At 44.6% G+C, this 27,364-nt stretch overlaps 1 protein-coding gene across 1 annotated transcript; it reads left to right on the top strand.

Moving 5' to 3' along the window:
* The first annotated feature begins 11,895 nt into the window (after positions 1–11,895).
* LOC137426498 (cysteine-rich protein 1) lies at positions 11,896–26,122 on the top strand. The gene is made up of 5 exons (XM_068115086.2): positions 11,896–12,055; positions 21,238–21,332; positions 24,401–24,458; positions 24,564–24,630; positions 25,495–26,122. Exons 1-4 carry the CDS (start codon positions 12,013–12,015, stop codon positions 24,599–24,601), a joined length of 234 nt encoding a protein of 77 aa, XP_067971187.2. The 5' UTR covers positions 11,896–12,012; the 3' UTR covers positions 24,602–24,630; positions 25,495–26,122.
* Positions 26,123–27,364: the final 1,242 nt, after the last annotated feature.

The raw sequence follows: 27,364 nt of genomic DNA, 5'->3' as shown, positions 1-27,364 counted from the left end.
CAAATCCTTCCTCTTCTCCAATGGCTTGAACTCTGATCATCAATTTGGATTCAGACCAGGTCATTCTACTCTGGACATGTTGCTTCTGCTGTCTCAACCATGGATGGAGGTCCTCAATGCCAAACAGGAAATCAGAGCTGTCTCACTTGACATATCACGTGCCTTCGATACGGTCTGGCACCCAGCTCTGCTCACCAAACTCTCCTATGGTATCCATGGAAATCTCCACTCATGGCTTGCGGACTTCCTCTCTGGTCGTAGGCAACGTGTGGCCCTGAATGAATTTCTCTCATCTCCCCTTCCTGTTCTGGCTGGAGTTCCCCAAGGTAGTGTTCTGGGCCCTGTGCTATTTCTGGTCTTCATCAATGATCTCTCCGACTCTCTGGAAAATCCTCTCTATCTCTTTGCTGATGACTCCACTATCTGCCGCTCCATTCCTCATCCCTCAGATCAGCAGTCTGCAGCCTCCTCACTCTCTGCAGACCTGGACAAAATCACAGACTGGTCAAACAAGTGGAACATGTCTTTCAATCCTGACAAATCTCACACTCCTACAATGTCTCTCCGAAAGGACCGACTGAAAAACCCTCCCATCTACTTTCCCAACAATCCTCTCCAAGAAGTTCTGTCGCTCAAGATTTTGGGTCTCACTATCTGCCATGATCTTTCTTGGGAAAAACCACATTTCCAAGCTGGCCTCCAAAGCCAGTCGCTGACTGGGCATCCTCCGTCGTGCGAAGTCCTTCCTTGGCACACCTGAGCTCCTCACCACACACAAGGCTTTCATCCGCAGCTCAATGGAATACTGTTCCCCCCTCTGGGCTGGTGCTCCTGCCTCACACCTCGCTCGGCTTCACGCTGTTGAGGCCAAAGCTTTCAGAATCATTGGAATCTCCTGCGATGAAGTTAACTCTGAGGGCCTTTCACTCACTCACCGCAGGCAGGTTGGTGGTCTTTCTGTCTTCTACCGACTCCTCTCCAGCCTTGCTCCCCCAGCTCTCTCTGTGCTCTGTCCCCCCAATTTTCCTTCAGGTCGCACAAGATCTGCCTGCAACCCTCTTATGGTTAAACTGCCAAAATCTAGGCTCTCTGCTCACCTTCACTCTTTCATTCCCCTTTTCTCCCGCCTCTGGAACAAACTCCCCCACTCCCTTCAATCCCACTCCTCCCTCCTGGTCTTTAAAACAGCTGTTCACTACCATCTCTTATCTTCCCCCATCCAAAACCTTGATCTTTTCTACCCCCGTTAATTCACCCCAGAGTCCTTGCAGTGTTCATATGTTTTATACCTCTCCCACCTCCCCCCAAGCCCTCCCCCTCGCACATTTCTCCCGATGTCCCTGCTCTCAAATGCTGTGTTTGTGTCCTTCCCCCTCTCTCCCGATCTTGTCTGCCGATCCCTTTGTTTTTTGTGTTTTGTGTGTCGGTTTGACTTTTTGTGTGATTAATGTTCGCTCTTTCACGAGCCTCGATCTTGTATACAAAAAAGAAAAGAAAAAAAAGGCATCAGTGAAAGAATATGGAGGCTTTCCAGAGAATCAAAGATTGTTGATGAGGAACAGGTCTGGACATCACCCGAGATCACTAGTTTTGACAAGGAGATGAGAGGATCTCATTGAGAGCCATATCTTGACTCGGCCAGAAGACCGAGTCAGCAGAGTCGAGGAAGTCAGCTAGCCATGAAAGGAGGTGGCCTAAGAGTTTGGAGAGCAAGACAGGGTGTTACATGGTTGAGATATGTCCAGAGAGACGACCCTGATCTCATGTGTGAGATTCAGGGCCTCCATCCATTGTTGGGAGAGCAATTGCATGTCCAGGGTTCTGTGTCCGGGTTAGAAACCAAACTGATGATCTGAGGTCAGGCCGTCAGAGAAAATGAAGGAGTTGATGTCGACTGCGATTATTGAGTTCCATGACGTTATAATTGGAAGTAAGCTAGTAGGCCTGTAGTGAAAAGGATCTGTTGTTGCAGCATGTTTGTGTAAAGCAGTGTTGTTGGGTGACTACCAAGTGGTTGGTTGGCGGAATATTATCGGGTGAACAGAGCAGAAAGTGGATGTGCAAGAGCTGCAGAGCAGGTTTTCAGAACTCAGGTGCTGATGCCCTCTGGGCCAATTGCACAGTTGAAGTCTAGGATTGTCAGAAACTCCCTCACCTCAATGCAGCGCCCAGTAGTCGGGTGCAAGTAGCTAAGGTACTAAGGTAGGGACAGGAAGTGAGGGGTTGGGTACCTGAGATTTGGAAGCAACGCAGAGTTTAAGCGTTCGGTTTTCTCATGAGCAGACTCGACTGTGGTGCCATTTGAGGTGAGAAAAAGGTTGAAGGGGGAGCATACACCAGAGACAGAATGGACAAGGGTCCACAAGGTTTTCCTGAGTGTGGACGCACACGTGTGTGCTTTGTGGAATGACCTGAATTTGCCTTCAGTTGGATTGCCTTTCCAGGAAGAGAAGCAAACTGCCCTCCCACATGTTTAAATCCCCACTTTATACCACTCTGTCTCCCCTTTATGAAATACTGATAAATCACATGTTTTGTCTTGCCAATCCTTTGTGTTGTATTTGAGTCAATAGAGATGAAATTTGTTATAAAGGGTTTTCAAACAGACACTTTATGGATGTGGAAAAAAAATTCAAATTAGTCGTTTTTTATGCGTCCGCCCCCGCAGGTGGCCGGTATTTTCGGGTTGTCTGTCCGCTTGGGCCGAACCTCGTTTTTCTCGACAAACACATGTCCGATTGAGACGAAACTTTCAGGGGTGACACCCATGCAAAAAGTTTTGATGATAATTGTGATGTCATAGGTCATGGATTATAGCAGCCATCTTGGATCAAACAGAAATAATTTAAATATACATTTCTCAGAAACCGCTGAATGGAAAAAATTGAAACTTGGCTCAAGGCTGAAATACTCTCAAAGGCGAAGAAAACATGATAATGATGACATCATCGGTGAAGTGGTATACCAGCCATAAATGTTTTAATCTAATGCCTTATCCTAAAAATCTGAAATTGCATGCACATGATCTCTGACGCCTTTGTATTGAAATATTCTGTTGTTGTACCATTAAATTTATGACATCATAGGTCACATGGTTTGGCAGCCATATTGAATTGAAGGAAAATATGAAATTATTTTATCTCTGAAACCGTGCACCCCTCCCCCCTCCCCCAGCCCTTCCGCTTCCACAGATCTACCGACGTCCCGGTTCTCTTCTTCTGTTGTGCTTGTGTGCTTTCCTCTCTCTCCCCCTTCTTGTCTCCCGCTCCCTTCCTTGTATGTTGTATGTGTCTGTGCATGTTTTCATGTTCAATGTGTTTGCTCTTACACGAGCCTCGATTCTGTATACAAATTTTTTTTTTTAATCAATTTTAAAAACCGCTCACCCTATCGATGTGAAATCTTACAACTGTCATCTAACACCATGTTGCATATAGTTTGAAAATGATGATATCATAGGTCACGTGGTTTGGCAGCCATCTTGGATAGAAAAACGAACCTCTTCCAATCGACACGAAACTTCACAAACGTGATCCCTACCCATACATATGCAGAGTGTACATTTTTCATGTCGTATGTCACGTGGTTTGACAGCCATATTAGCTTGAAAGCCGATGTTTTAAAAAATCCCTTGTCCGAAAACGCTTTTAACCGATCGATGTGAAACCTGTCCCGTGGTAAAAATATGATACTTCAAAACAGCTGAAGGGATTTAAACCAAACTTGTTTATTTTTTAGGACAGTGAATGAGGGCATGTACCCGTTGTCACGGGCAGGGACTATGCGGAGGCACATTGGCGACGCAGTAGCATAGCTCTATTTGGATTATATTTTGGGTCAAAGGTCAATATTGGTCGCTAAAATTGAGTTTCACGACTTGCCATGCCTCGCTATTTCAATGAATTTTGATCGAAATCGGTAAATTTATGCCATATCACAGGCCCGACACATGGAAGTAGACAGATATTACTTTACTACTTTTATTTAGAACCCACAGTTGATCAAAGGTCAAAATCTGATGTGAAATTAAAGGTTCTGAACCAATCCGTGCAACATGGCACAAAACATATCTTGCCACAGTCCCTTCAGACTAAAGGAGGTAAATGTTGGTCTGGAACCTTCTTTTTCAATGATGCAGGGTCAAAATGTCAAGAATGGTGGCAAAATTAAGGTTTGTGTTATGCCCATCTATCCTTTGCCTCTTAACTAGACCAGACAACCCTTGGGCTGAAAACACCTTGCCCCAGACCAGAGGTAAATGTTGCTCTGGTCTCTACCTTTTGACTTTACAGGGGTCAATATGGATGGAAGGGGTTGAGTAAGGTATTGTATTTCCTTGCAAATGTCTTCGATTCCATTTGTAATGCATTATTTGTGGGATGATAAATACTGCAGTTGCAAAGTCGGAGTTTATTGCGTGTTGGACCAATGGCCTTTTATAAAATACACTCCAGCATCTATATATGAATAGCGTAAACAGGCCTGCAGGTACGCACACTCGTGCTCTGGGCCATCTTGTCTGGGTTTGAATGTCGGCCCAGCTATAACCTGACATCCCAGTGTTTCATATGATTCATCAATGTGTGTGCTCTTTAATTGCGAAATTGAAGATCTTTCAAGTGTAGTGGTCGGTCGACCTTTTTAGTCTGTTTGTCACCCGCTTACAGGTCAAAATTCTAAACCAATCAGCATGAAACTTTACCAAGATGTAGAGGTCGTCACAACTGAGAAGTATATTGATATTGAGGTCAAAAGGTTAAACTTCAAAAACCATCAATTTTCATCCGATTAACCCGAACTATGATTAAGATCGTCAATTTTAATCTGAATGAAATGGATAATTTAATGTCTCCGTGGAAACTTTTTTTCTAGTTCATGCTTAGATCTACTGCAATCTATATACCCTGTAAAGGATGTTGATTGTTAAATCCCCTGTCTCGCTATGTAGTTACGTACACGTATTGTAAAGCAGGATAATGGAACAAATAAGAGACTGACAACGCAAGTTGAGGGGAAAGGAAGGATTTGCTAGAAACATCAACTTCTAAGCAAACAAAACAAAACAGACTGGTGTTCACTTAATGGTTAAAGTGGCTGGCTTAAGATTTTAGGGTCTTGAGTTTCAATTAAAGGTCCAGACATGCAGAACATTTTTGACTTATTTGTATGAGTATCAGTTTTTTTTTAATATAAATCAATTTCTTGTAATAAGTAATAGCTAATTTTATTTTATATAAATTTTTTCCCTTTCCTTTTTAGCGCTCTTGCACCCTGCTAAGCCCCGCCCTAAAAAAAAACCCGAATTTCACTGCTACCAGATCACATGACGTATGACGTCACCTCCAGAACGAAGTCCATGCCATCTCGATTCGCTATGCTTCGGCCCGCGATCCGTTCCGTGTAATTTGTACGTACTCTACTTTTGATTTGCTTGATCTTGATCTGAGGTATGCTGAGACACATGTGTCACGCCTCGCCTCGTTGATAAGCCCGCAAGGTCGCTCCGTGGAGCAGCCTGCACATATTCAACTGTGTGAATTATATAATTACCAACTCACGGTCTGAGGTAACTCGGCTAAAGATTATCCGATTTGCACCAAATAAAGTTCATGAATGGTTGCACAGACCCCTACTTCTCACTAAAAGTGGAAACAGAATGTAAATCGGAGTTAAAATAAGTGTTTGATTTGTATCAAGCAAATGCACGTGGAGCGTGCTTGCGAGCTGAGCTGCGTTCTGGAGGTGACGTCACATGGGTTACGTCATAGGCTTTGAGGTGTGGGGCAGAATTTTTAGGGGCGTTCCCAAGTGGTTCGGTTTTCTTTCATTTTTAATGTTTCAGAGTGAATATAACAAAAAATCAATGCCATATTTGAATTCACCATAAAAAGACATTTGGATGACATCAAATGCATTTTGAGTGAGATTCCGTGTCTGTGGACCTTTAACACCAGGTGGGTTGACTCAGCCTGTCTCCTTTCGAGATCAACAAAATGAGTACCTGATGACAGATAATAGAGGTATTTCATCAGTGGCAGCCGCCGCCCCTGAACATGATGCAACTGGCAGCCACAGGCTGAACATGAACCACCAGTAAACGATGAACACAGAAGGTGTAACTGAACATGGTGTCTTGAGGATAGGAAACAGGTGAGCAAAGCATGGACATGAAATGATTGCAGTGAAATGTTTTTCCTTTTTTTTTTGGTATGCATAGTCTGGCAGGATGGGAGGAGAACTTAGAATAGATGGAGACGTACAAACAAGTGATGCGGGTGACTGTAAGAGGTAGTGCAGGTGACGGTGAGGGCAACGGAGAACGCAAGGGGTGGATAGAGAAGCAAGGTGTTGGTAGGGGATTTGGTAGGAATGGTTTAACGGATGTAGAAAAGACCATGGTGTTGGATTGGGTATCATCTGAGATGGTGCTGAACATCTGTCTTGAAGACCTGGAAGGAAGAATGAGATTGAAAAGGATGTGGAAGTTGGTTCCACAGGTGGGAAAGAAAAGAGGAACTAATGGATGGAGGTGAGCGGTGATTCTGGATTTAGGTCGTTTCACCAGAAAGGAGTTCCTGGTGGACCACGTGTGTCCTGCAGATCCCTGGGGAGGCCAAAATTTGTTCCTGTATCAAGTGACTACCTGTTGGCTAGAAACCAGAAACCATGTATTCACCTTGTTTATCTGGTTAGGTGTTTGTACATTTGTACAGCGTCAATATTCTTGCATTGTGCCTAAACCGGTTGGAAATCCCCTGCCGAATTCAAATCAGGATACTTGGAACAACTGTAGAATGAGGCAACAACACAAAAACAACTAAGGAACTCAAACAATGTACCTGTCGGTATCCGTAGAAAAACAAATAATTGGTGCAGTGTTTGACGGAGTAAATTCCACGCTCCGGTGAAGAATACCTCGGCAGTTGCTGAAACCTGAACCTTGGAATCTATTTGTCTTTATTTGAGTAAATATTCCTCACCGGTTTGTTCATTTAACTCCCCTTGGTTTGTAACCGTCATGACCGCCTTACCTTGGCGACTGGTCAAGGAGATCAGGATGTTACTAAGCACATGAGGGGTGGAGGTGAGACTTTTTTGACGTCATAAATTAAGATCGATGTCCTGCACTGACTGAATATCTATAAGTGAAAAAGGGGGAAAAAAGAAAGAAAACCACTGATCCACTGACATTGCTAATTAATTAACACTTTGAGGAAGTGTTTCTTGAGTTTGAGAAACCGAACAGAAAGGAACTTTGTGCCTAACGATGCGATTCGGCCAATCAGGTGGTTAAAGTTGTGTTGGGGGGCCAAGCCCCAGCACATACCTGGTCGGCCGTGAGGTCTACAGGTGCCTTGTCACACGCATTAAAACATCTCGTGAAAGGTAAAACCACCAATTTATGTAAACCAGATATCCAGGAGTTATTTGTATTGTAAAAGAGAAAAGAATGCAGGTCCTCTTCGAGGCCACAGCCCCGACCACACCTTAAAAAATGGACGAGCAGGTATTGTATTTAAATAAATGCCTCTTGCATCCAAGGTCTACTCCACACATGGCTTACTGACTTCCTCTACTCTCGTAGCCAACGTGTGCCACCCAAGGGAACTCCCAACGCCGGAGTGCCTCAAGGTAGTGTTCTAGGCCCCATCCTATTCCTAACCTCCATCAATGATCTCTCTGACTCTGGAAAATCCCATTGATCTATTTGCTCATTACTTCATCTTGATGTCCACCCCTTACCTCTGCCGTGACATACTTCAGACAGGTAGGCTGCAGTCTCTTCCCCGTCTTCAAACCTTAGGAAAAAATCACAAGCCGGTCAAACACTTGGAATAGGTCTTTTACAATCCTGACAAATCTCACTCTCGTCTGTCTGGTCTGGCAAACCCTCCCAGCTACTTTATTAACAATCCTCTTGGGGAAGTTCAGTCATTCAAACTCCTGGGTCTCACTCTCAGCCATGATCTTTCTTGGGCAAACTACATTTCTAAGATGGCCTCCAAAGCCAGGCACCGACCGTGCATCCTCCACCGTACAGTCCTTTCTTGGCACACCTGAACCCCTATCCACCTACAAAGCCTTCATCCACAGTTTGATGGAGTACTGCTCTCCCCTCTGCGCTGGCTCCCCTGCCTCTCATCCTGCAGGTGGAACCAACTTCCAAATCCTCTTCAATGGCAGCATTCCCTCCACGTCTTTAAGAAAGCTGTTCACCACCATCTCAGAATAATCCAAATCCATGATCTTTTCTACCCTCGTTGATCCCACCGCAATCGCTACTCCTTCCAAATTTCCAGTTTTCCCTCCTGAGAGTTTCCCTTTGTATCCATCTTGTCCATCCAATTCATCCTCTTCTGCCCCCATTCCACCTCACATCCATTGTTTGTCCAAGTCTCGTGCTTTTTTCAACCCTTGTGTTGGTGTTTCCTTCCTCTCACCTGTTCCTTTTGTTCTGTTGTGCCCTGATCCTTTCAGTGTACTACTACTACCTCTTCCACAATCCTCGACCCTGTATAATTTTTTTTTTTGGTTATTAATTCCAAGTGGCTGACCATTCTGCGGCTTATCTTGTCCAGGTCTGACGCAAGTGATTCAGCAGTGAGCAGCCTTTCACAACTGTGGTGTATCATTCTTCACAGGTGGAGTCATCGGCATAATTGCAAGATTGTTTTTTAAGAGAATCGGGCAGATCAAGAATACAATAAGTTATTAGTTGGGTGCAACATTATGGACGCAGGTCACAGTGAAATTTCCATTTCATTTTGGCCTCGCCCCTGGAGGCCATCTTAGAAATGCTTGGCTTTGGAGGCCATCTTAGAAATGCTTGGCTTTGGAGGCCATCTTAGAAATGCCTGGCTTTGGAGGCCATCTTAGAAATGCCTGGCTTTGGAGGCCATCTTAGAAATGCCTGGCTTTGGAGGCCATCTTAGAAATGCCTGGCTTTGGAGGCCATCTTAGAAATGCCTGGCTTTGGAGGCCATCTTAGAAATGCCTGGCTTTGGAGGCCATCTTAGAAATGCCTGGCTTTGGAGGCCATCTTAGAAATGCCTGGCTTTGGAGGCCATCTTAGAAATGCCTGGCTTTGGAGGCCATTTTAGAAATGCTTGGCTTTGGAGGCCATCTTAGAAATGCCTGGCTTTGGAGGCCATCTTAGAAATGCCTGGCTTTGGAGGCCATCTTAGAAATGTAGAGCCTTTCTCTGCTTAACCGGCCGTCATCTGTGCAGACCGATTAGCCTATGCGAAATCCCACAATCATTTTTGTTATTGTTGTTGTTGTTGTTTTCTGCAGCTGCTGTTTTTTCTTTAGTTTTGAATATTCATTGAACTTGAAAGCTCATTTTTTAAATACGTTACAAATTAGAGTGCAGGAATACCCTGTGCAGTCTTGGAAGAAAAAAAAGACATGGCAAGAATCCTTTAAACTCTTACTTTGTGTTTCCGAGCACGATCTATATTTCACACTATCTGCTATTTTGTCTCGATCTCGATATTCCTCCGTTGGAGAACGCGAGCGGAAAATTTGATTGGTCGAGATGGTGTAAAATGGCTTAAATATTTTGTCCAAGAACTGCTAAACAGGTTTTTGAAAGTGCCAAAAAGGCGATTGGTGTTCTATATTGTTTAAGTATATAATTCAATTGAAATAAATTAAAATTTGAAAGGCTGATGAAAAAAAAAAATTCAGACGGTTACCACCCTTGATGCACCAGCTTTTGCACCACCTTATTTGACACATTAAATTAGTTAGTCATGCCTGTTGTTTGTGTCCTTTATGAGGTCCCTAAAAACAGTAAGTTTCCTGTTTGGAGTGACTTTCAATTTTGTTTGTCTGCCAGACAGGCAGGCAGACTAAAAAATAATGTCGCTCGTATGTGCGCATGCGTGATCGGGATGACATTCCGTATAATATGCCAAATTCAAAGCCAACCGCGGGGCGGGTTTGTATTACGATTCATGTTCCAATTCGTGTTCTACAGTGTTCAAAATGTCCGAGCGATGTCACCGTTTCAGTTTTCGAGAGAGGCCACTGCTTTGGTGCACGACTGGAGGCCGCCATCTTTGAATGCTGTCTTTTCAACTGCTGTTAAATCGAGTGGATCGTAAAGCCGGTCTTTGTGACGATGCTCACCAGCCGGTTTAATCCGGATACCGTGATAAGGCGTGAGATGAAACGCTGCCACTGCGCCAGTACTTGGGAAATGCCATAGGGTCAGGATCAGGTTAAATCGGGTTTATCGGGGGCAGACGCCCCCTATTGGAACATGTCAATACAACAACCAGCACACAGACTGGCATTGCCTCACTTTTTCCACACTCACTTTTTCACCTTTATGTGCAGGAGACGGGGTTTTGCAATCACTTGTGTGTGTGTGTGTGTGTGTGTGTGTGTGTGTGTGTGTGTGTGTGTGTGTGTGTGTGTGTGTGTGTGTGTGTGTGTGTGTGTGTGTCTGCCCGAGCCCTAACTTTTTTACCATTTGAGTTCCTCATCAAATTTTCACCAAAACTTTATTATGATAATACGGAGGAGGCAAATGTAAAATTTTGTCAAAAGGTCAAAGGTCAGCATCACATAAAATCAACTTTCATCCAATTGACCTGAAATTTCAATTTACCATTTGAGCTTTGTCATCAAATTTTCAACAAACCCTTATGAGAATATGGAGAAGAAAAATTTATAATTTGATCAAAAGGTCCAAGGTCAGCGTCACATAAAATCGTCAATTTTCATCCGATTGACCTGAAATTAAAAAAAAAAGTCATATCTGGTCACTGAATTGGTTCACCAATCAAAAGCTAAAAGCCCATTGTATTTTTAGAGCAAAAGGTCAAAAGCCAAGGTTACGTCAAATCACCAATTTTCATTTTGTATTTCCTTTTCACTGTTTTCGTTATTTTGAGCATCCTGAAGAAGAAGAAGACGCCTGAATACAAGTTCCTTGATTTTAGGTAGGAGGTTGTAGACAGCAACACCCCAGGGTGGTACTACCGTTCTGACCTAGGAGCGCTAAAGTGGTGCCCGGAACCATCTTACACTCCCGTGTCATGATTGCTGGTCTTACTTTGTGTCACTCAAACTACAGCTACCGGGCTAGGTCAATCGCTTTCTCGCAAACAAACACCATATACATGTTTCTTCTCTTTTATTTAAGGCTTGTTTCTCCAGGCAAAGGTCGCAGGGTGTTTCACCGGGTACTAGCAGAAGTACCCGGCGTTGCTGGGCTGGGGGGGCGAGGGGGGCGGGAGGAGGCAGGAGGCAGATGAGGAAGGGAGTGGGGGGGTAGTGGAAGGGGGTTCATCACTTTTTCGTTGAATATATTCTGGTGAATGTGGCGTTCATCACGTTTCTGAATTAAGTGTGTTGAGGAACAGGAAGAAGAAGAATCCGTACTACCAAATTCGTACACTTCTGGAATGGTTTGATTTATTTGTGTTCAAATGTCTGGTGATTGTTTTGTATTTATTTATGCGAATGTGAACTTGTATATAACTGTCATTGATTTAAAAAGGCTTAGGCACTATCGAGCGATTTTTTTTTTTTTAATCCAAAAAAACCAACTTTTTTTTTTAGATATTCCCCCCCCCCCCCTAAAACTCTCTCAGGCACTCACTGATACAACAACAACAACAACAACAGGCATTTTAAGGCCATTTTCCCTGCTAGAGTGGGGGTGAGCCTCAGGCACTCACTGATGAATCTCTGAAAGTTTTACGAAGATCCGTTCAGCCATCTCTGAGAAAAATGGCAACACAGACAGACAGACAGAGACCAACAGCTCTTATATCGTAAATGAACTGCCTCGACCTCACTTCGCTCGGCCTCGGTCGAATTAATCACCTGTCAGTTTGTGAGTCTCAAGCCCCGCCCACTCGTTCGGTGTATTCGCCACGCCCACGCACTCAAGTTGCCATCGTTCAAAGTCGCATCTTTCATTCGCCTCGCATATCTCACTGTGCAAGGTTCGTGCTGCAGCTTTGTTCCCTTCCTTGTTTTCGCACTATCGACGCCATGTCCAGCCAATGTCCAGGATGCAACAAGGCCGTGTACTTCGGTACGTACACAACACAATATAGTCTGATCTTCATTGTATATCGATCCTATAACTTTGCTACTATGGCTGTTGTCATATAAATGTACTTACAATGTTGTATGAAATGCTTGCTGGTGTTTTATTGTCATTTGATTTAAAAAATACTCCAAATGTTTCTGTTCAGTACGAGCAGATCCAGGATTCGAGAAGGGGATAAAAGGGGTCGTTTGTACAGATTATTTGTGGATGTTTGGAGCCTGGAGGAGCAGACGTATCCACTTCCCTCTCCCCCGACCCCTAAATCACCCAAAATGTGCCCCTTACACCACAAATTGTTCCACCTTTGTACAGTACTTGGTCCTAGTCATTACGTTGTCAAAAAGCAGGTGAGTATAAGGTAAACTGAAAACTTGTTGCTCGAACATTGCATTCAAATTAATTTAGTTGCAAAACGCAAAGTCATCATGAAAATAGGAAATGCTTGGTGAATCAATTTATTTGAAAAATAAATACTGTGTCGCTAAATGGGGGATCGTCGGAGATGATTGTCTGAATCTTCAACCCCACCACCCTCCCCTGGCCACGCCCCATCCCTCGCAGTCGTGTCCCAGGTGCTACACACACCTATATATATATGATGAATATGAATTTCATGGCTTCACTTTTATGTTATTTTATGTACAAATCATTGCAAATAACATAATGTCCACAGTTTTAGGGATAACATTATTGTATAGTCATTTCATTGAAGATTTAGTACATTGCATACAAAGCTGTTGTGTGACTAAGACAACCGCAGCTTGTGTTCCCCATTGTTGAAATTAATAAAATATTTAAGGGGGAGGGGAAGTTAAATATTTTATAGTTGGTTTCCATGGATCTGGAACAACACAAGAATACATTAATATATAATATACCATATACAAGTGGGGTCACCCGTGGGAATCCCACGGGCATGGACGTGTGTGACATTTGGACATCTTGATTTAGATGCTGCACATTAAATTTTACAAAATGGTTACTGGCAATTCATCAGATCCAGAAATGGTGTAATGAACACAATTTATTTATTTCACATAATATGTGCCCCTCACTCCTCTCCACCTGACACTCTCCTCTCTCCACCCTCACGCCACTCCAATCCCACTCCTCACACTCCCCTCCAATACCTCCTCACACTCCCCTCCAATCCCACTCCTCACACTCCCCTCCAATACCTCCTCACACTCCCCTCCAATACCTCCTCACACTCCCCTCCAATACCTCCTCACACTCCCCTCCAATACCTCCTCACACTCCCCTCCAATACCTCCTCACACTCCCCTCCAATACTTCCTCACACTCCTCTCCAATACTTCCTCACACTCCTCTCTAATACCTCCTCACACCCCTCTCCAATCCCTCACACTCCTCTCCAATTCCTCACTCTCCTCTCCAATCGCTCCTCACTCTCCTCTCCAATCGCTCCTCACTCTCCTCTCCAATCGCTCCTCACTCTCCTCTCCAATCGCTCCTCACTCTCCAACTCCTTGCTCCTCGCTCTCCAACCCCTTGCCCCTCGCTCTCCAACCCCTCGCTCCTCACTCTCCAACACCTAGCTCCTCACTCTGCAACCCGTCGCTCCTCGCTCTCCAACCCCAAGCTCCTCGCTCTCCACCCCCTAGCTCCTCGCTCTCCAACCCCTAGCTCCTTGCTCTCCAACTCCTCGCTCTCCAACCCCTCACTCCTCGCTCTCCAACCCCTAGCTCCTCACTCTCCAACCCCTCACTCCTCGCTCTCCAACCCCTAGCTCCTTGCTCTCCAACCCCTCGAGCCTCGCTCTCCAGACCCTCACTCCTCTCCAACCCCTCGCTCCTCGCTCTCCAACCCCTCGCTCCTCGCTCTCCAACCCCTCGCTCCTCTCTACAACACCTCGCCCCTCACTCTCCAACCCCTCGCTCCTCACTCTCCAACTCCTCACTCCTCACTCTCCAACCTCTCGCTCCTCACTCTCCAACTCCTCGCCCCTCACTCTCCAACCCCTCGCTCCTCCAATTTCTCACTCTCCAACCCCTCGCTCCGCACTCTCCAACCCCTCGCTCCTCACTCTCCAACCCCTCGCTCCTCACTCTCCAACCCCTCGCTCCTCACTCTCCAACTCCTCGCTCCTCACTCTCCAACCCCTCACACCTCTCCAACCCCTAGCCACTCACTCTCCAACCCCTAGCTCCTCACTCCCAACCCCTAGCTCCTCACTCTCCAACCTCTAACTCCTCTCCAACCCCTCGCTCCTCTCCAACCCCTAGCCCATCACTCTCCAACCCCATGCTCCTCACTCTCCAACTCCTCACTCTCCAGCTCCTCACTCCTCTCCAATTTCACGCTCCTCTCCAACCCCTAGCCCCTCACTCTCCAACCCCTAGCTCCTCCCTCCCAAACCCTAGCTCCTCGCTCTCCAACCCCCAGCTCCTCGCTCTCCAACCCCTAGCTCCTCGCTCTCCAACCCCTAGCTCCTCGCTCTCCAACCCCTCGATCCTCGCTCTCCAACCCCTCGCTCCTCGATCTCCAACCCCTTGCTCCTCGCTCTCCAACCCCTAGCTCCTCACTCTCCAACCCCTAACTCCTCTCCAACCCCTCGCTCCTCAGTCCTCTCCAACCCCTAACTCCTCTCCAACCCCTCGCTCCTCAGTCCTCTCCAACCCTCCTCATCGTTGTTGCACTTGCAGCAGCATCCTGTGCGGTTCTCCCGTCTCGTCCTTTTTCTCGCTGCATGATGTTCAAGTTTGCATTGACGTTCGGCGACGGACTCGTTCGCCTGTCTCATTCGTTTTCTTGCTGCATCATGTTCAAGTCTGCGTTCTTCATCGACCGTCTCATTCATTTTGGACACGGAAGTTTCCACGCAGCGCATGAATTGTCACGATCCTCAAGAGGAAGTGTCTCGTAATCATCAAATGACAAATGGAAAGTAAATTACATTGTGAAAATTAAAGATTTCAAATAAACCTATTTAAAGTGTATGCGCACATAACTAATTTTAAAAAACGAATAAATATCTCTCGGTAATTTCCTGAAACATATTTTACTTCGGCTAATAATGTTGAATGAAATAAGAACGAAGAAATATATGTCTTTTGTGACGACTGTCATCAAACGGAAAAGTAATATATCTTAACGGAAAAGAAAAAGTGAATTTTTAGTATATGTCGACATTTTCCCCGTCTGTTATTTTAGGCGGTGTATTTTCGTGTATCATCGTGGCGCGATTTTAAAATATATATCTCTGCATTTTCCCGTGTGTGCGTGAATGTTCTCAATTTTTTCTGACACCGAGTCGAAAACCATCGATAAAAATTCAATCAGATGGTGAATTCGAGATAAAATCGTGAGGGTGACTCAATGAATGGGCTGTAGTTTACAGGCCTTTTAGAAATCATTTCGTTCTATAAACGGAAACTTTCTTGGGATTTTCTTACCGTTTTTTTTCAACCGAGTCTAAAACTATGTTAGCGACTGTTAAAAATGAAATGATATATCGAATTTGAGTTGAAATAAACCTGTGTGAGAGAGAAAGACAGCACGGGCCTAACTAAACAGGCCTCAAAGCCATTCGAGTTAATAAAATGGTGGATATTTGTTTACATGAAGCCTCTCCAAGAATGGGTGGAGCTACTCTATAAACAGAGTAAGCCACACCCCCGGACAGACAGACAGACAGACAGACAGACAGAATCACCGTAGCCTATTATTAATATAGATATATATATATATACTGTATATATACACACACACTGCTGTGCAAAAGTCTTAAACACATTCAGGAGTTGCAATGTATGGATGTTATGAGCATCAACAATTTACTCAAACCCTCCACTTCTTAGTGTTTTATAATATGGATAACAACGTTAACTGTTATGTTATTATAATAGAACGTAGTTTGGGTGAGAACAAACCAAGATTGACATTTAGCAATCTTTAATTAACATTGATTGGAATATTTAAAAAGTTGTGATTACAACAACTCAAAGTAAACTATACATGAGCAGGTGATAGGAAGTGTTGTAGAAGCTAATCCATCACATTTACCAATCAAATCTAATTGTTGACTCATTTTCCGGTATTCCTTGTAAAATCACACTTTTAGTTCTGCAGAATACAGATCTATGAGGATTAACTGTAAGTTTAAAATAACATTTCAGGAGTAGATTACCATGGAATTGTGTTTCTGCATAAAGAAGGATCCTATTATGCCTGGTGTTGGCTTAGCGGTTAGGGTGCGGGCTTGGGATCCTAGGATCCTGGGTTCCTTAGCGGTTAGGGTGCGGGCTTGGGATCCTAGGATCCTGGGTTCCTTAGCAGTTAGGGTGCGGGCTTGGGATCCTACGATCCTGGGTTCCTTAGCGGTTAGGGTGCGGGCTTGGGATCCTAGGATCCTGGGTTCCTTAGCGGTTAGGGTGCCGGCTTGGGATCCTGGGTTCCTTAGCGGTTAGGGTGCGGACTTGGGATCCTAGGATCCTGGGTTCCTTAGCGGTTAGGGTGCCGGCTTGGGATCCAAGGATCCTGGGTTCCTTAGCGGTTAGGGTGCAGCCTTGGGATCCGAGGATCCTGGGTTCCTTAGCGGTTAGGGTGTGGGCTTGGGATCCTAGGATCCTGGGTTCCTTGGCGGTTAAGGTGCAGCTTGGGATCCTAGGATCCTGGGTTCGTTGGCTTAGCAGTTAGGGTGCCAGCTTGGGATCCTAGGATCCTGGGTTCCTTAGCGGTTAGGGTGCAGGCTTGGGATCGTAGGATCCTGGGTTCCTTAGCGGTTAGGTTGCCGGCTTGGGATCCTAGTATCCTGGGTTCCTTAGCGGTAAGGGTGCTGGCTTGGGATCCTAGGATCCTGGGTTCCTTAGCGGTTAGGGTGCCGGCTTGGGATCCTAGGATCCTGGGTTCCTTAGCTGTTAGGGTGCGGGCTTGGGATCCTAGGATCCTGGGTTCCTTAGCGGTTAGGGTGTGGGCTTGGGATCCTAGGATCCTGGCTTCCTTAGCGGTTAGGTTGCCGGCTTGGGATCCTAGGATCCTGGGTTCCTTAGTGGTTAGGTTGCCGGCTTGGGATCCTAGGATCCTGGGTTCCTTAGCGGTTAGGGTGCCGGCTTGGGATCCTGGGTTCCTTAGCGGTTAAGGTGCAGCTTGGGATCCGAGGATCCTGGGTTCGTTGGCTTAGCGGTTAGGGTGCGGGCTCGGGATCCTAGGATCCTGGGTTACTTAGCGGTTAGGGTGCGGGCTTGGGATCCTGGGATCATGATTTCCTTAGCGGTTAGGGTGCCGGCTTGGGATCCTAGGATCCTGGGTTCCTTAGCGGTTAGGGTGCCGGCTTGGGATCCTGGGTTCCTTAGCGGTTAAGGTGCAGCTTTGGATCCTGGGATCCTGATTTCCTTAGCGGTTAGGGTGCGGGCTTGGGATCCTAGGATCCTGGGTTCCTTAGCGGTTAGGGTGCCGGCTTGGGATCCTAGGATCCTGGGTTCCTTAGCGGTTAGGGTGCCGGCTTGGGATCCTGGGTTCCTTAGCGTTTAGGGTGCGGGCTTGGGATCCTGGGATCCTGATTTCCTTAGCGGTTAGGGTGCGGGCTTGGGATCCTAGGATCCTGGGTTCCTTAGCGGTTAGGGTGCCGGCTTGGGATCCTGGGTTCCTTAGCGGTTAAGGTGCAGCTTGGGATCCGAGGATCCTGGGTTCGTTGGCTTAGTGGTTAGGATGCGAGCTTGGGATCCTAGGATCCTGGGTTCCTTAGCGGTTAGGGTGCGGGCTTGGGATCCTAGGATCCTGGGTTCGAATCCCTGTCGATCACTGAATTAATACCAGGGGGGTTGACTCAGCCTGTCATCCTTCCGAGGTCTGCAAATAGAGTACCATTTCACTGGTAATTCCCTGTGTGTCGCAAAAGGCGACTAACATGGCGGCAGGAAGAGCATCCGGCCATAAAACATTGCTTCAAAAAGGGGACCACGATGCCCGAAAAAGGCCAACCCCGACTCGGTGGATGGTGAGGGGGGGGGGGGGGGGAAGGGAATGTCCTCTGAAAGTGGTTCTTCATAAATAAGGAAAAACATTGAGTGAAATAGCTCACATCACTCATTTTTCAAGGTGTGGTATGCGAAGCACAACCAACTAGAACAGCACTCAGTTGAGAGCATTACTTTGCAAGGCTGAACATTTTACGTTTTCTGTCCCACTGATGGGCCGGATCTGGATTCGGACCTGAACCAAAATCGAATTGGCTTGTTCTGGTCACCGAACCAACTCATCCACCAAGTTTCGTCACAATCCATCCACATCTTTGTGAAATATCATGCTGTATATCTGTTTTTGGCCTTATTTCTCAATTGTAAAGAATCACGTAAAAAAATTTAAAATACTCTTGTATCCGGATCCGGATCTTCACTAAAATCCAATCAATTTGTCCTAATCACACACTCAAGCTGTCCACGAAGTTTCATCCTAATCCGTCTGTAATTTTTTGCTGTTTAAGAATAATGATCAATACCTGAAGATGATATCCCTAAGGAATAGAAAGAACAGAAGTTTGAATTTACAACAGAACCTGCAGAAGGTGCAGGTGTCATCCATCCATCAACAATACGAAGTTCGATCATGCACTTTTGAAATGAGGACTTATAGGAAGTGTTGCAGTAAGAAAACCTCCATTAAGAAAGGGGAACAAGACTCAAAGGATAAAATATGAATAAGTACACCTGTATTGAAATATGGAACAATGGGAAAAGGAGCTTTGGACGGACGAATCAAGCTTCAGTGATGTACCCTCATACCCTCAAGCATACCCTCAAGTGGTGTTGTTTGTGGGTGCATACCCTCAAGTGATGTTGTTTGTGGGTGCATACCCTCAAGTGGTGTTGTTTGTGGGTGCATACCCTCAAGTGGTGTTGTTTGTGAGTGCATACCCTCAAATGGTGTTGTTTGTGGGTGCATACCCTCAAGTGGTGTTGTTTGTGAGTGCATACCCTCAAATGGTGTTGTTTGTGGGTGCATACCCTCAAGTGGTGTTGTTTGTGGGTGCATACCCTCAAGTGGTGTTGTTTGTGGGTGCATACCCTCAAGTGGTGTTGTTTGTGGGTGCATACCCTCAAGTGGTGTTGTTTGTGGGTGCATACCCTCAAGTGGTGTTGGAAAATTGTTGAAGATTAATGGTATATTGACTGCATCAAGGTATAAACAAATGAAATCCACCACGCTATCCTCAGTGGTGTAAGACTCATTGGTACAAACGCCATCTTGCAGCAAGGTAATGATCCAAAATACTCAGCTGGCATAATCAAAACTATTTGTAAAATAAAGAGGAAGCTGGAGTCCATCAAGGCATGGAATGGCCCTCTCAAACCCAGATTTTATCATCATTGAAGCTGTATGGGATTATTAGGACAAAGAAAAAGTAAAAATCGAACCCAGGCCCTCTGGTGAACCGTACCAGGGCTCTGCCATCTGAGCTATCTGGGCGACCCTGACTGAGCATGCAATTTTCCCACACATGTGATTGCCACTCTCTTTTCGTCAATGTTTCCGGGGCACTCGCTGCCAACCATAGGAGCACCAACGGCCTGAACACGAGAGGGTCGTCCTCCAATGGGAGGACAAATTGGTAATTTATGCCGTTTTCCTGAGGACCTGGATTCGATTCCTGGTCTGGGCATGTAATTTTCCCACATATATTAATTTAATTATTCATAATCCTGTTCATTCATCGAATGATTCCTGTTTGTTCATTTGTGGGTGCAAATTTGTTGGGTGTTTATTGTGTCAAACACAACGGTGGCCCCACTGTCAGTTCATTGCCTTTTTACCCTTTGTCACCATGCTCTTCCATGAGCCTTGACCTTGCATTAAAGATAAAATCCTGCCAATAATTTGTGACATCACATCAAAATTTACCATTACCATGGCAGAGGTTTCTGGTGAGTGTCCATATGGACTTGTAGATTACCAGTGTTTCACAAATTCCTTTTTAGCCAAAATAAACCCACATTTTTAGCCGCGTCGCAGACGCTGGTCATAGAGTGCCCTCTGCTGTTGTTGTTGTGCTTCTTGTTCTTCTTCTTCTTGTTCATTCACAGAAGACAAAACCTCAAAGCTCCACCCATTCTGGGAGAGGCTTCATATAAACAAATATCCACCATTTTATTAACTCGCATAGCTTTGAGGCCTGTTTTGTAGGCCCGTGGTGTCTTCCTCTCTCACACAGTTTTATTTGAAATCAAATTCGATATATCATTTCATTTTTCACAGTTGCTAACAGTTTTAGACTCGGTTGAAAAAAAACGGGAAGAAAATCCGATGAAAGTTGCCCTTTATAGAACGAAATGAATTCTCAAAGGCCTGTAACTTCAAGTCCATTGAGATTTTTTTTTTTTAAATCGCGGCATGGTCAGTCATACACCGCCCGAAATAACAGACGGGAAAATGCCGAGATATATATATATTTTGTTTAAATCACGGCATGGTCAGTCATACACCGCCCGAAATAACAGACGGGAAAATGCCGAGATATATATATTTTGTTTAAATCGCGGCATGGTCAGTCATACACCGCCCGAAATAACAGACGGGAAAATGCCGTGATATATATATTTTGTTTAAATCGCGGCATGGTCAGTCATACACCGCCCGAAATAACAGACGGGAAAATGCCGTGATATATTAAAAATTCGTCCATTTGATGACAATCGTCACGATGAAATATTTAATTTATACGTCGTCACAATAATGTGGAGAGAGGAGCATAGCTTCGTTCACGTGTCGCCACATACGGGAAATTGCCGAGATATATATTTTTTAAATCGCGGCATGGTCAGTCATACACCGCCTGAAATAACACACGGGAAATTGCCGAGATATATTAAAAATTCGTCACCACACACGGTAAATTGCCGAGATATATTTTCACTTTGCACAAAAATAACATCAAGTAATCGAATCAATAGGAATGTCCTGTGCCTATAACATCGACGCGGCTTTTGTTTTAATTAAAACTTTTTGTACTTGTTTTTGTTATAAATAGGTTTAGAATTTAGATGATAAATGAGGTTTTTCCACATTTCTAACCGTTTTAACCAAACTACGAAACACAACTTAAGCTTGCCAATGTCCCAACCAAGGTGAGTGAGACGTAACTATAGAGTGGTGTTACTGGCACCAAAATGAGTCATCGCATGTGTATGTGTTCACCTGTCTTCCAGCTGAGAAAGTTACATCAATGGGAAAAAATTGGCATCGAGTATGCCTTAAATGCAAGAAATGTGGGAAAACCCTCACTCCAGGATCTCATTCCGAGGTACTGAACACCACACACCTGCTTGGCAATGTTTTTATTTAAATAAAGATGAATATCATGAGATGATATCATCCGATCTTGATGAAACTTGGGTGGGAGGTTGATATCACGATCTAGTTGTGTCCTGCCTAGAGTGGGCGTATTGCGCCCATTGTGGGTGGAGCCACGCCCCAAAAAAAGATGTCTTTTTAGGGGGTAATCGAGTTCAAGGTACATCTTCTCCAAGGGAGTTGGTGGAATCTGACAGGGGTTTCGATATTTGGTTAGGCCAATGTCATGTGTCTAGCCCCACGGAGCTCGATTTTTCATTTTCGCCCCAAGGTCAAGGTCACAAGGTCACGAAATTTAGAAAAGTCGATTTTTGATAGTTTTATTACATTGTTCGCTTTCTGATACGGTGAAATGTCCTACATGATCTTATATTATCACATACATCATGAAATACAAGTTTTCCAACAAATTTCAGAATCTTCGACCTTTGACCTTTGAAGGTCACAAAGGTCAAATTTTCAAAGTTGTCGGAATCGAATCGAATTTTCGGTGTTGTGTAGCTAACTAACCTCATAACTGATTATGGTCCCGATTTGATGCAGCAATCGTCGATGATCGTGACGATCGTGACGTTCGACTTGATAGTCCGTCCTTTGTCATTGAATACCGCTCGCTCGTGAATCATCGTCGTCTCCTAACTTGTTATTAATTATTCTTTCAATTTTTTGTTTCATTATGGGAGTATCATTATAAATATAATTACATTGCCATGTGTATTATGCTATTGCCACCCTCTCACGTATTGTAAACTACTGTGGGAAGAATTTATACAATGATAATCGCGGTATTGATGTGATGACGTAAATAAACACAGGAGTGTTGGCCAAACCCCATCCAGATGAAATGGTTTATAAACGAATCTGCATATATATGATAAAAGCCGTGTGTGTGTGTGTGTGTGTGTGTGTGTGTGTGTGTGTGTGTGTGTGTGTGTGTGTGTGTGTGTGTGTGTGTGTGTGTGTGTGTGTGTTTGATATCATATTATAATATTGAATATTGTTGCGGTTTTGGGAAACCACTAAATTAATGGCAACCACCATGCAGGTCCTTTAGAATAGTTATTTCATAGCAGAACATTACATGGGTTAGAATGTCGTTATGCGTTGGGGAGGGGAAAGACAGGCCCTCCACTCATAATGGGATAATTTTCCAGCCAATGCACACAGGCTCAAAGGCAGACCATCAAAGCACCAGGTAAAAGTCCCTTCAAGAGGGCTTGTGGGGGAAGGGTGACAAACTTCACCAATCGGCAGCTGGCCCCACCCTTGCCACTAAACCCTAAAATGGCACCACCATTGCCAGAGCCTGACAAAAAGGCCTTGCACACGTGATTCTCTCTCTTGGCCGGACACTCTCTCTTCTCTTCACGTGCCTGCATGACACTCTCTGCTGGACAGAAAGGCCTTGGAATTTGTTCTCTCTGCACGTTCCTGCATGACGCTCTCTGCTGGATAGAAAGGCCTAGACGTTGGTCTCTCTGCATGTGCCTGCATAACGCTCTCTGCTGGACAGAAAGGCCTGGGACCTTGTTCGCTCTGCACGTGTTTTTTGCTCTCTGTGCACGTGGCCTGCCGGCCGGTCTCTCTCTGCTCCCTCTCGCTGCACGACAGACTCTCTTTCTGCACGAGGCCACGACGCTCTCTTTACTCTGCACGAGATCATGACGTGCTGACTCCACGTGTCCCTGGTATTCTTCCCTGCACGATTCGTGACGCACTCACTCTGCCAAGTTCCCGGCGCTTTTTACCTGCTCAAGTTTGTGCTGGGGATCGCCTTTACCCACTCAGGGTGCTCGGTGGCTACATCAAGACAAACGTCGTCACGAGGAAAAGCATCGGGTAACGTTGTAACCATTTGGTAGCAGGATCCCGATGTTCGTTTTCCCCTCCCCTCCCCATGAATGTGTGCTGGGCGCTCTTGTTGTGTTTATTCGTAGTAATCGTCATAAGGCGTAGATTAAGCAAAGTTTCTCCCTCTTGTCCCTTTTTCTTTCCTACCGATAAGTTGCACTGTAAATACTTGTAAATAAATCGAATCGTTAAACGTTTCCTTTCCCTCTGTCCGTGAATGTCCTTTCTTCCATTGGACCACCATTGCTCGCACCCCAGAGTACCAATCGGCCGTAACAAAATTAGCATCAGCCCGGCGGGTACCAACAGTTGCTTGGCCATCTACAGGAACAAAAGTGGTACACCGCCGGAGACAGGTACATTCCCCGATTGGAACCATCACATGGTACAGGTAAGCGGTGTTACAAGATTGGACCCTGCTATCATGTGATGGACCAATTGGCATTCATAGTTGCTGGTTCACAACCTGCCAAAGTACGAAGTTATTCGTGTGCGGCAGCCTCAGGTCCGGTAAATTCGGGAAGGAACGGAGGCTAACCCCCTCGTAGTGGACCCGAACCCCGAGCCGTAACAATATAAATTGGGTGCAGGTATGGGAGTGTTTTAGGCACCCAACAAATTGATTTCTTCAAAATGCCAACAGGTAGAAAGAACATCACCGAGCAATGCCGGGTACTCCTGCTAATAATTGAATAACGCCCCAATTTCCTTTAACCATAGCATGTGTTTGTTCTGACGAAACTACGGGAACCGCCGTAGTTATACTATAGGTTGATTTTAAAAATAATTTGAAAGTGGCCTCGATGAAGGGGGTCTGAGACTTGGTATTGCCCCAGAGCCCATTCTGGCTATTGGTGGCTCTGTATAATAATAATAATAATAATAATAATAATAATAATAATAATAATAATAACACTACTACTTCTACTACTACTACTACTACTTCTACTACTTCTACTACTACTACTACTACTACTACTACTACTACAACCACTACTTTTAAGGAGGGAGATTTTTCTTTGTGGGCCTGTAGGGAAAGTAATCTCATTAGTAGATGGCTTGAGTACACAAACATCATAATTTCACCCAAATATTTATTTTAGAAGTTGGGCGTTTCATGAACTCAGCGTTTGATTTCGTCCTTTGCATCCCTCTCTTTTTCATCAGCATGACAACTCACCATACTGCACCAAACCCTGCTATGCTGCCCTGTTTGGACCCCATGGTCAGTTTTTCCTACTGTCCTTGATGCAATTCTGTCTATTATATTTAATAATAATGTCATTGGTGGAGCAATACATTTTATATAATGATTGTGTGATGTTTGCAGGTTTTGGAGTTGGTGGGGGTAGCTACAAGTACAATTGATTTCACCAATTTGTTCAGAAACCCACGTGGTAAGGTTGATGTGTGTGCGTTTGCATTGGTGCGTGTGCAACTGAGCGTGTTTGCGTGTGTGCACGCTTGCATGTTTGCGTGTGCGTGTTTGCACGTGTGTGCATTTGCACGTGTGAGTTTGTGTGTTTGCGTGTGCGTGTTCACATGTTTGTACGTGTGTGTATTTGCACGTTTGTGAGCTTGCACATGTGTACGTTTGCGCGTGTGTTTGTTTGCACGTGTGTTTGTTTGCGAGTTTGTGCATTTTCGTGTGTGTGTTCATGTGTGCATGTATGCCTGTGTGTTTGTATGTGAGTATATCGTGTGTGTGTGTGTGTGTGTGTGTGTGTGTGTGTGTGTGTGTGTGTGTGTGTGTGTTTTCCATATATCTGCATATTACCTCTACACCCCCTCCCACACTCCCCCAACCCCCATTTTCATTCTTTTTTCACAAATTAATTTTACTCCATTCACTCCACCACAACCTTTCTCCCAACATGTGATGTGTAAACAGCCCTATGGGAAAATGCGCAACCTGCCAGAAGATAAATTAGGATTGAACCCTGAAGGAGTAAACATTAGACTTGATCGGAGAAAATGGGGTTGAAAGAGCTCAGGTTCCCAGTTTCAATTCCAACCATTTCCACTGAATCAGGATCAGTATCAGCCTCCAGGATTGTGTTCTTCAGGTGTGCTGGCCTTAAACGATTACTAGTTGTTTTTATTTTCCTCTGTGCCTTCACTCTTCCATGAGCCTCGATTTTGTGTATAAGAAAGCACTTTGGACCGCATTGGGAAGAGCAATGGTGTAAAATATCCCAGCATTCTGCAAACCAACGTCGGATGACTAACCCTGATAATCCACGGCCTCTGTACCTCCCTAGGAATGAATGTGCGTCCTCCAATGTGTCGATGACGTCACATCCACCAACGGCCTCCTGAAGATCCAGATGCCGTCATTCCACGAAAAGGAGTCGATTCAACTCGGGCTTTGACTGCGAGGACTCACCAATCCCATACTGTCTTCTTTAACCTCACTTATATTCCAATGAATGATTCTCTTGACTCAATAATAAAATATATCTCACTCATTTTGATCACGTTCTCAAGTTTAATAAAACCAGCAGGGTAACTGTCTCCCCCGGGTTTGTAGACGCCTCACCTCAAGTAAGCAACATGTTGGAGTATGGATTGATATAAACAGGAATTCAATGTCCACGCATGGTATGTGTTCACCTTGTACAAAATGGCGGCCTGCTCGTAAGAAGAACTACCAATGGTGATTAAAATTTGCAAATACACCGCCATTTCATGTCAGATCGTTCTGGAAATGGTAACACGCGCAGATTCATTGTGACAACAGCAATGTTAGTGTTTGTAAAGGTTAAGTCCCCTCAAATATGTCCAAAGATCACGTGAGAATGCCCCAACTTTGTATTAAAGTTTGAGAATGTCGTGCACAGCACAATACTTGCGAAATACAAATAAATAATAGTTTCCATGGAAACAGCATTTTGATAATTTGGAAATTTTGACCTATCAAGTGTTTTACATGATGGAATGTTGTGCCAAACACATTTGGTTGATACACTTTATGATTGTGGCCTTGTATGTGTTTTACATGTTTTGGATGGGATTGACGTTCACCTTTGACCTGCGACTACATTTGACCACATTTTATACACATTTACTACACATGCGTACAAATAATCTGTGTAAGTTTCAATCTGATATCTTGAAAGATTCCTGAGCTTTGGCAATCATAAAATCATTTAACAAATCCGACTTGAATTGTTGTCATGGACACCATTTTCTCTCAACCCACGTGGGATTTTCTCTTTGCCACATGGGGCTTTTCTCTTTGCCATGTGGGGCTTTTCTCTTTGCCATGTGGGAATTTTCTCTTTGTCATGTGGGGATTTTCTTTTTGTCATTTGGGGATTTTCTTTTTGTCATGTGGGGCTTTTTTTGTCATGTGGGGCTTTTCTTTTTGTCATGTGGGGATTTTCTCTTTGCCACGTGGGGCTTTTCTTTTTGTCATGTGGCGATTTTCTATTTTCCACGTGGGGCTTTTCTTTTTGTGATGTGGGAATTTTCTCTTTGTCATGTGGGGCTTTTCTTTTTGTCATGTGGGGATTTTCTTTTTCTCATGTGGGGCTTTTTTTGTCATGTGGGGCTTTTCTTTTGGTCATGTGGGGATTTTCTTTTTGTCATGTGGGGATTTTCTTTTTGTCATTTGGGGATTTTCTTTTTGTCATGTGGGGATTTTCTTTTTGTCATGTGGGGCTTTTTTTGTCATGTGGGGATTTTCTCTTTGCCACGTGGGGCTTTTCTTTTTGTCATGTGGCGATTTTCTATTTTCCACGTGGGGCTTTTCTTTTTGTGATGTGGGAATTTTCTCTTTGCCATGTGGGGCTTTTCTTTTTGTCATGTGGGGATTTTCTTTTTCTCATGTGGGGCTTTTTTTGTCATGTGGGGCTTTTCTTTTGGTCATGTGGGGATTTTCTTTTTGTCATGTGGGGATTTTCTTTTTGTCATTTGGGGATTTTCTTTTTGTCATGTGGGGATTTTCTTTTTGTCATGTGGGGCTTTTTTTGTCATGTGGGGATTTTCTCTTTGCCACGTGGGGCTTTTCTTTTTGTCATGTGGCGATTTTCTATTTTCCACGTGGGGCTTTTCTTTTTGTGATGTGGGAATTTTCTCTTTGCCATGTGGGGCTTTTCTTTTTGTCATGTGGGGATTTTCTTTTTGTCA

Source organism: Myxine glutinosa, chromosome 5 (genome assembly GCF_964187855.1).
Source record: "Myxine glutinosa chromosome 5, kmMyxGlut1.1, whole genome shotgun sequence".
In the NCBI taxonomy this organism is placed as follows: domain Eukaryota; kingdom Metazoa; phylum Chordata; class Myxini; order Myxiniformes; family Myxinidae; genus Myxine; species Myxine glutinosa.
The sequence above is the reverse complement of the archived record's forward strand: the minus strand, read 5'-3'. Positions and strand labels throughout refer to the sequence as shown.

What these genes read in the sequence shown, in the direction of transcription:
- LOC137426498 (XM_068115086.2), top strand. Translation starts at nt 12,013, where the DNA reads ATGTCCAGCCAATGTCCAGGATGCAACAAGGCCGTGTACTTCG. An exon ending in CAACAAGGCCGTGTACTTCG is followed by an intron (nt 12,056 to 21,237) that starts GTACGTACACAA and finishes CCTGTCTTCCAG; the next exon opens with CTGAGAAAGTTACATCAATG. An exon ending in TGCCCTGTTTGGACCCCATG is followed by an intron (nt 24,459 to 24,563) that starts GTCAGTTTTTCC and finishes TGATGTTTGCAG; the next exon opens with GTTTTGGAGTTGGTGGGGGT.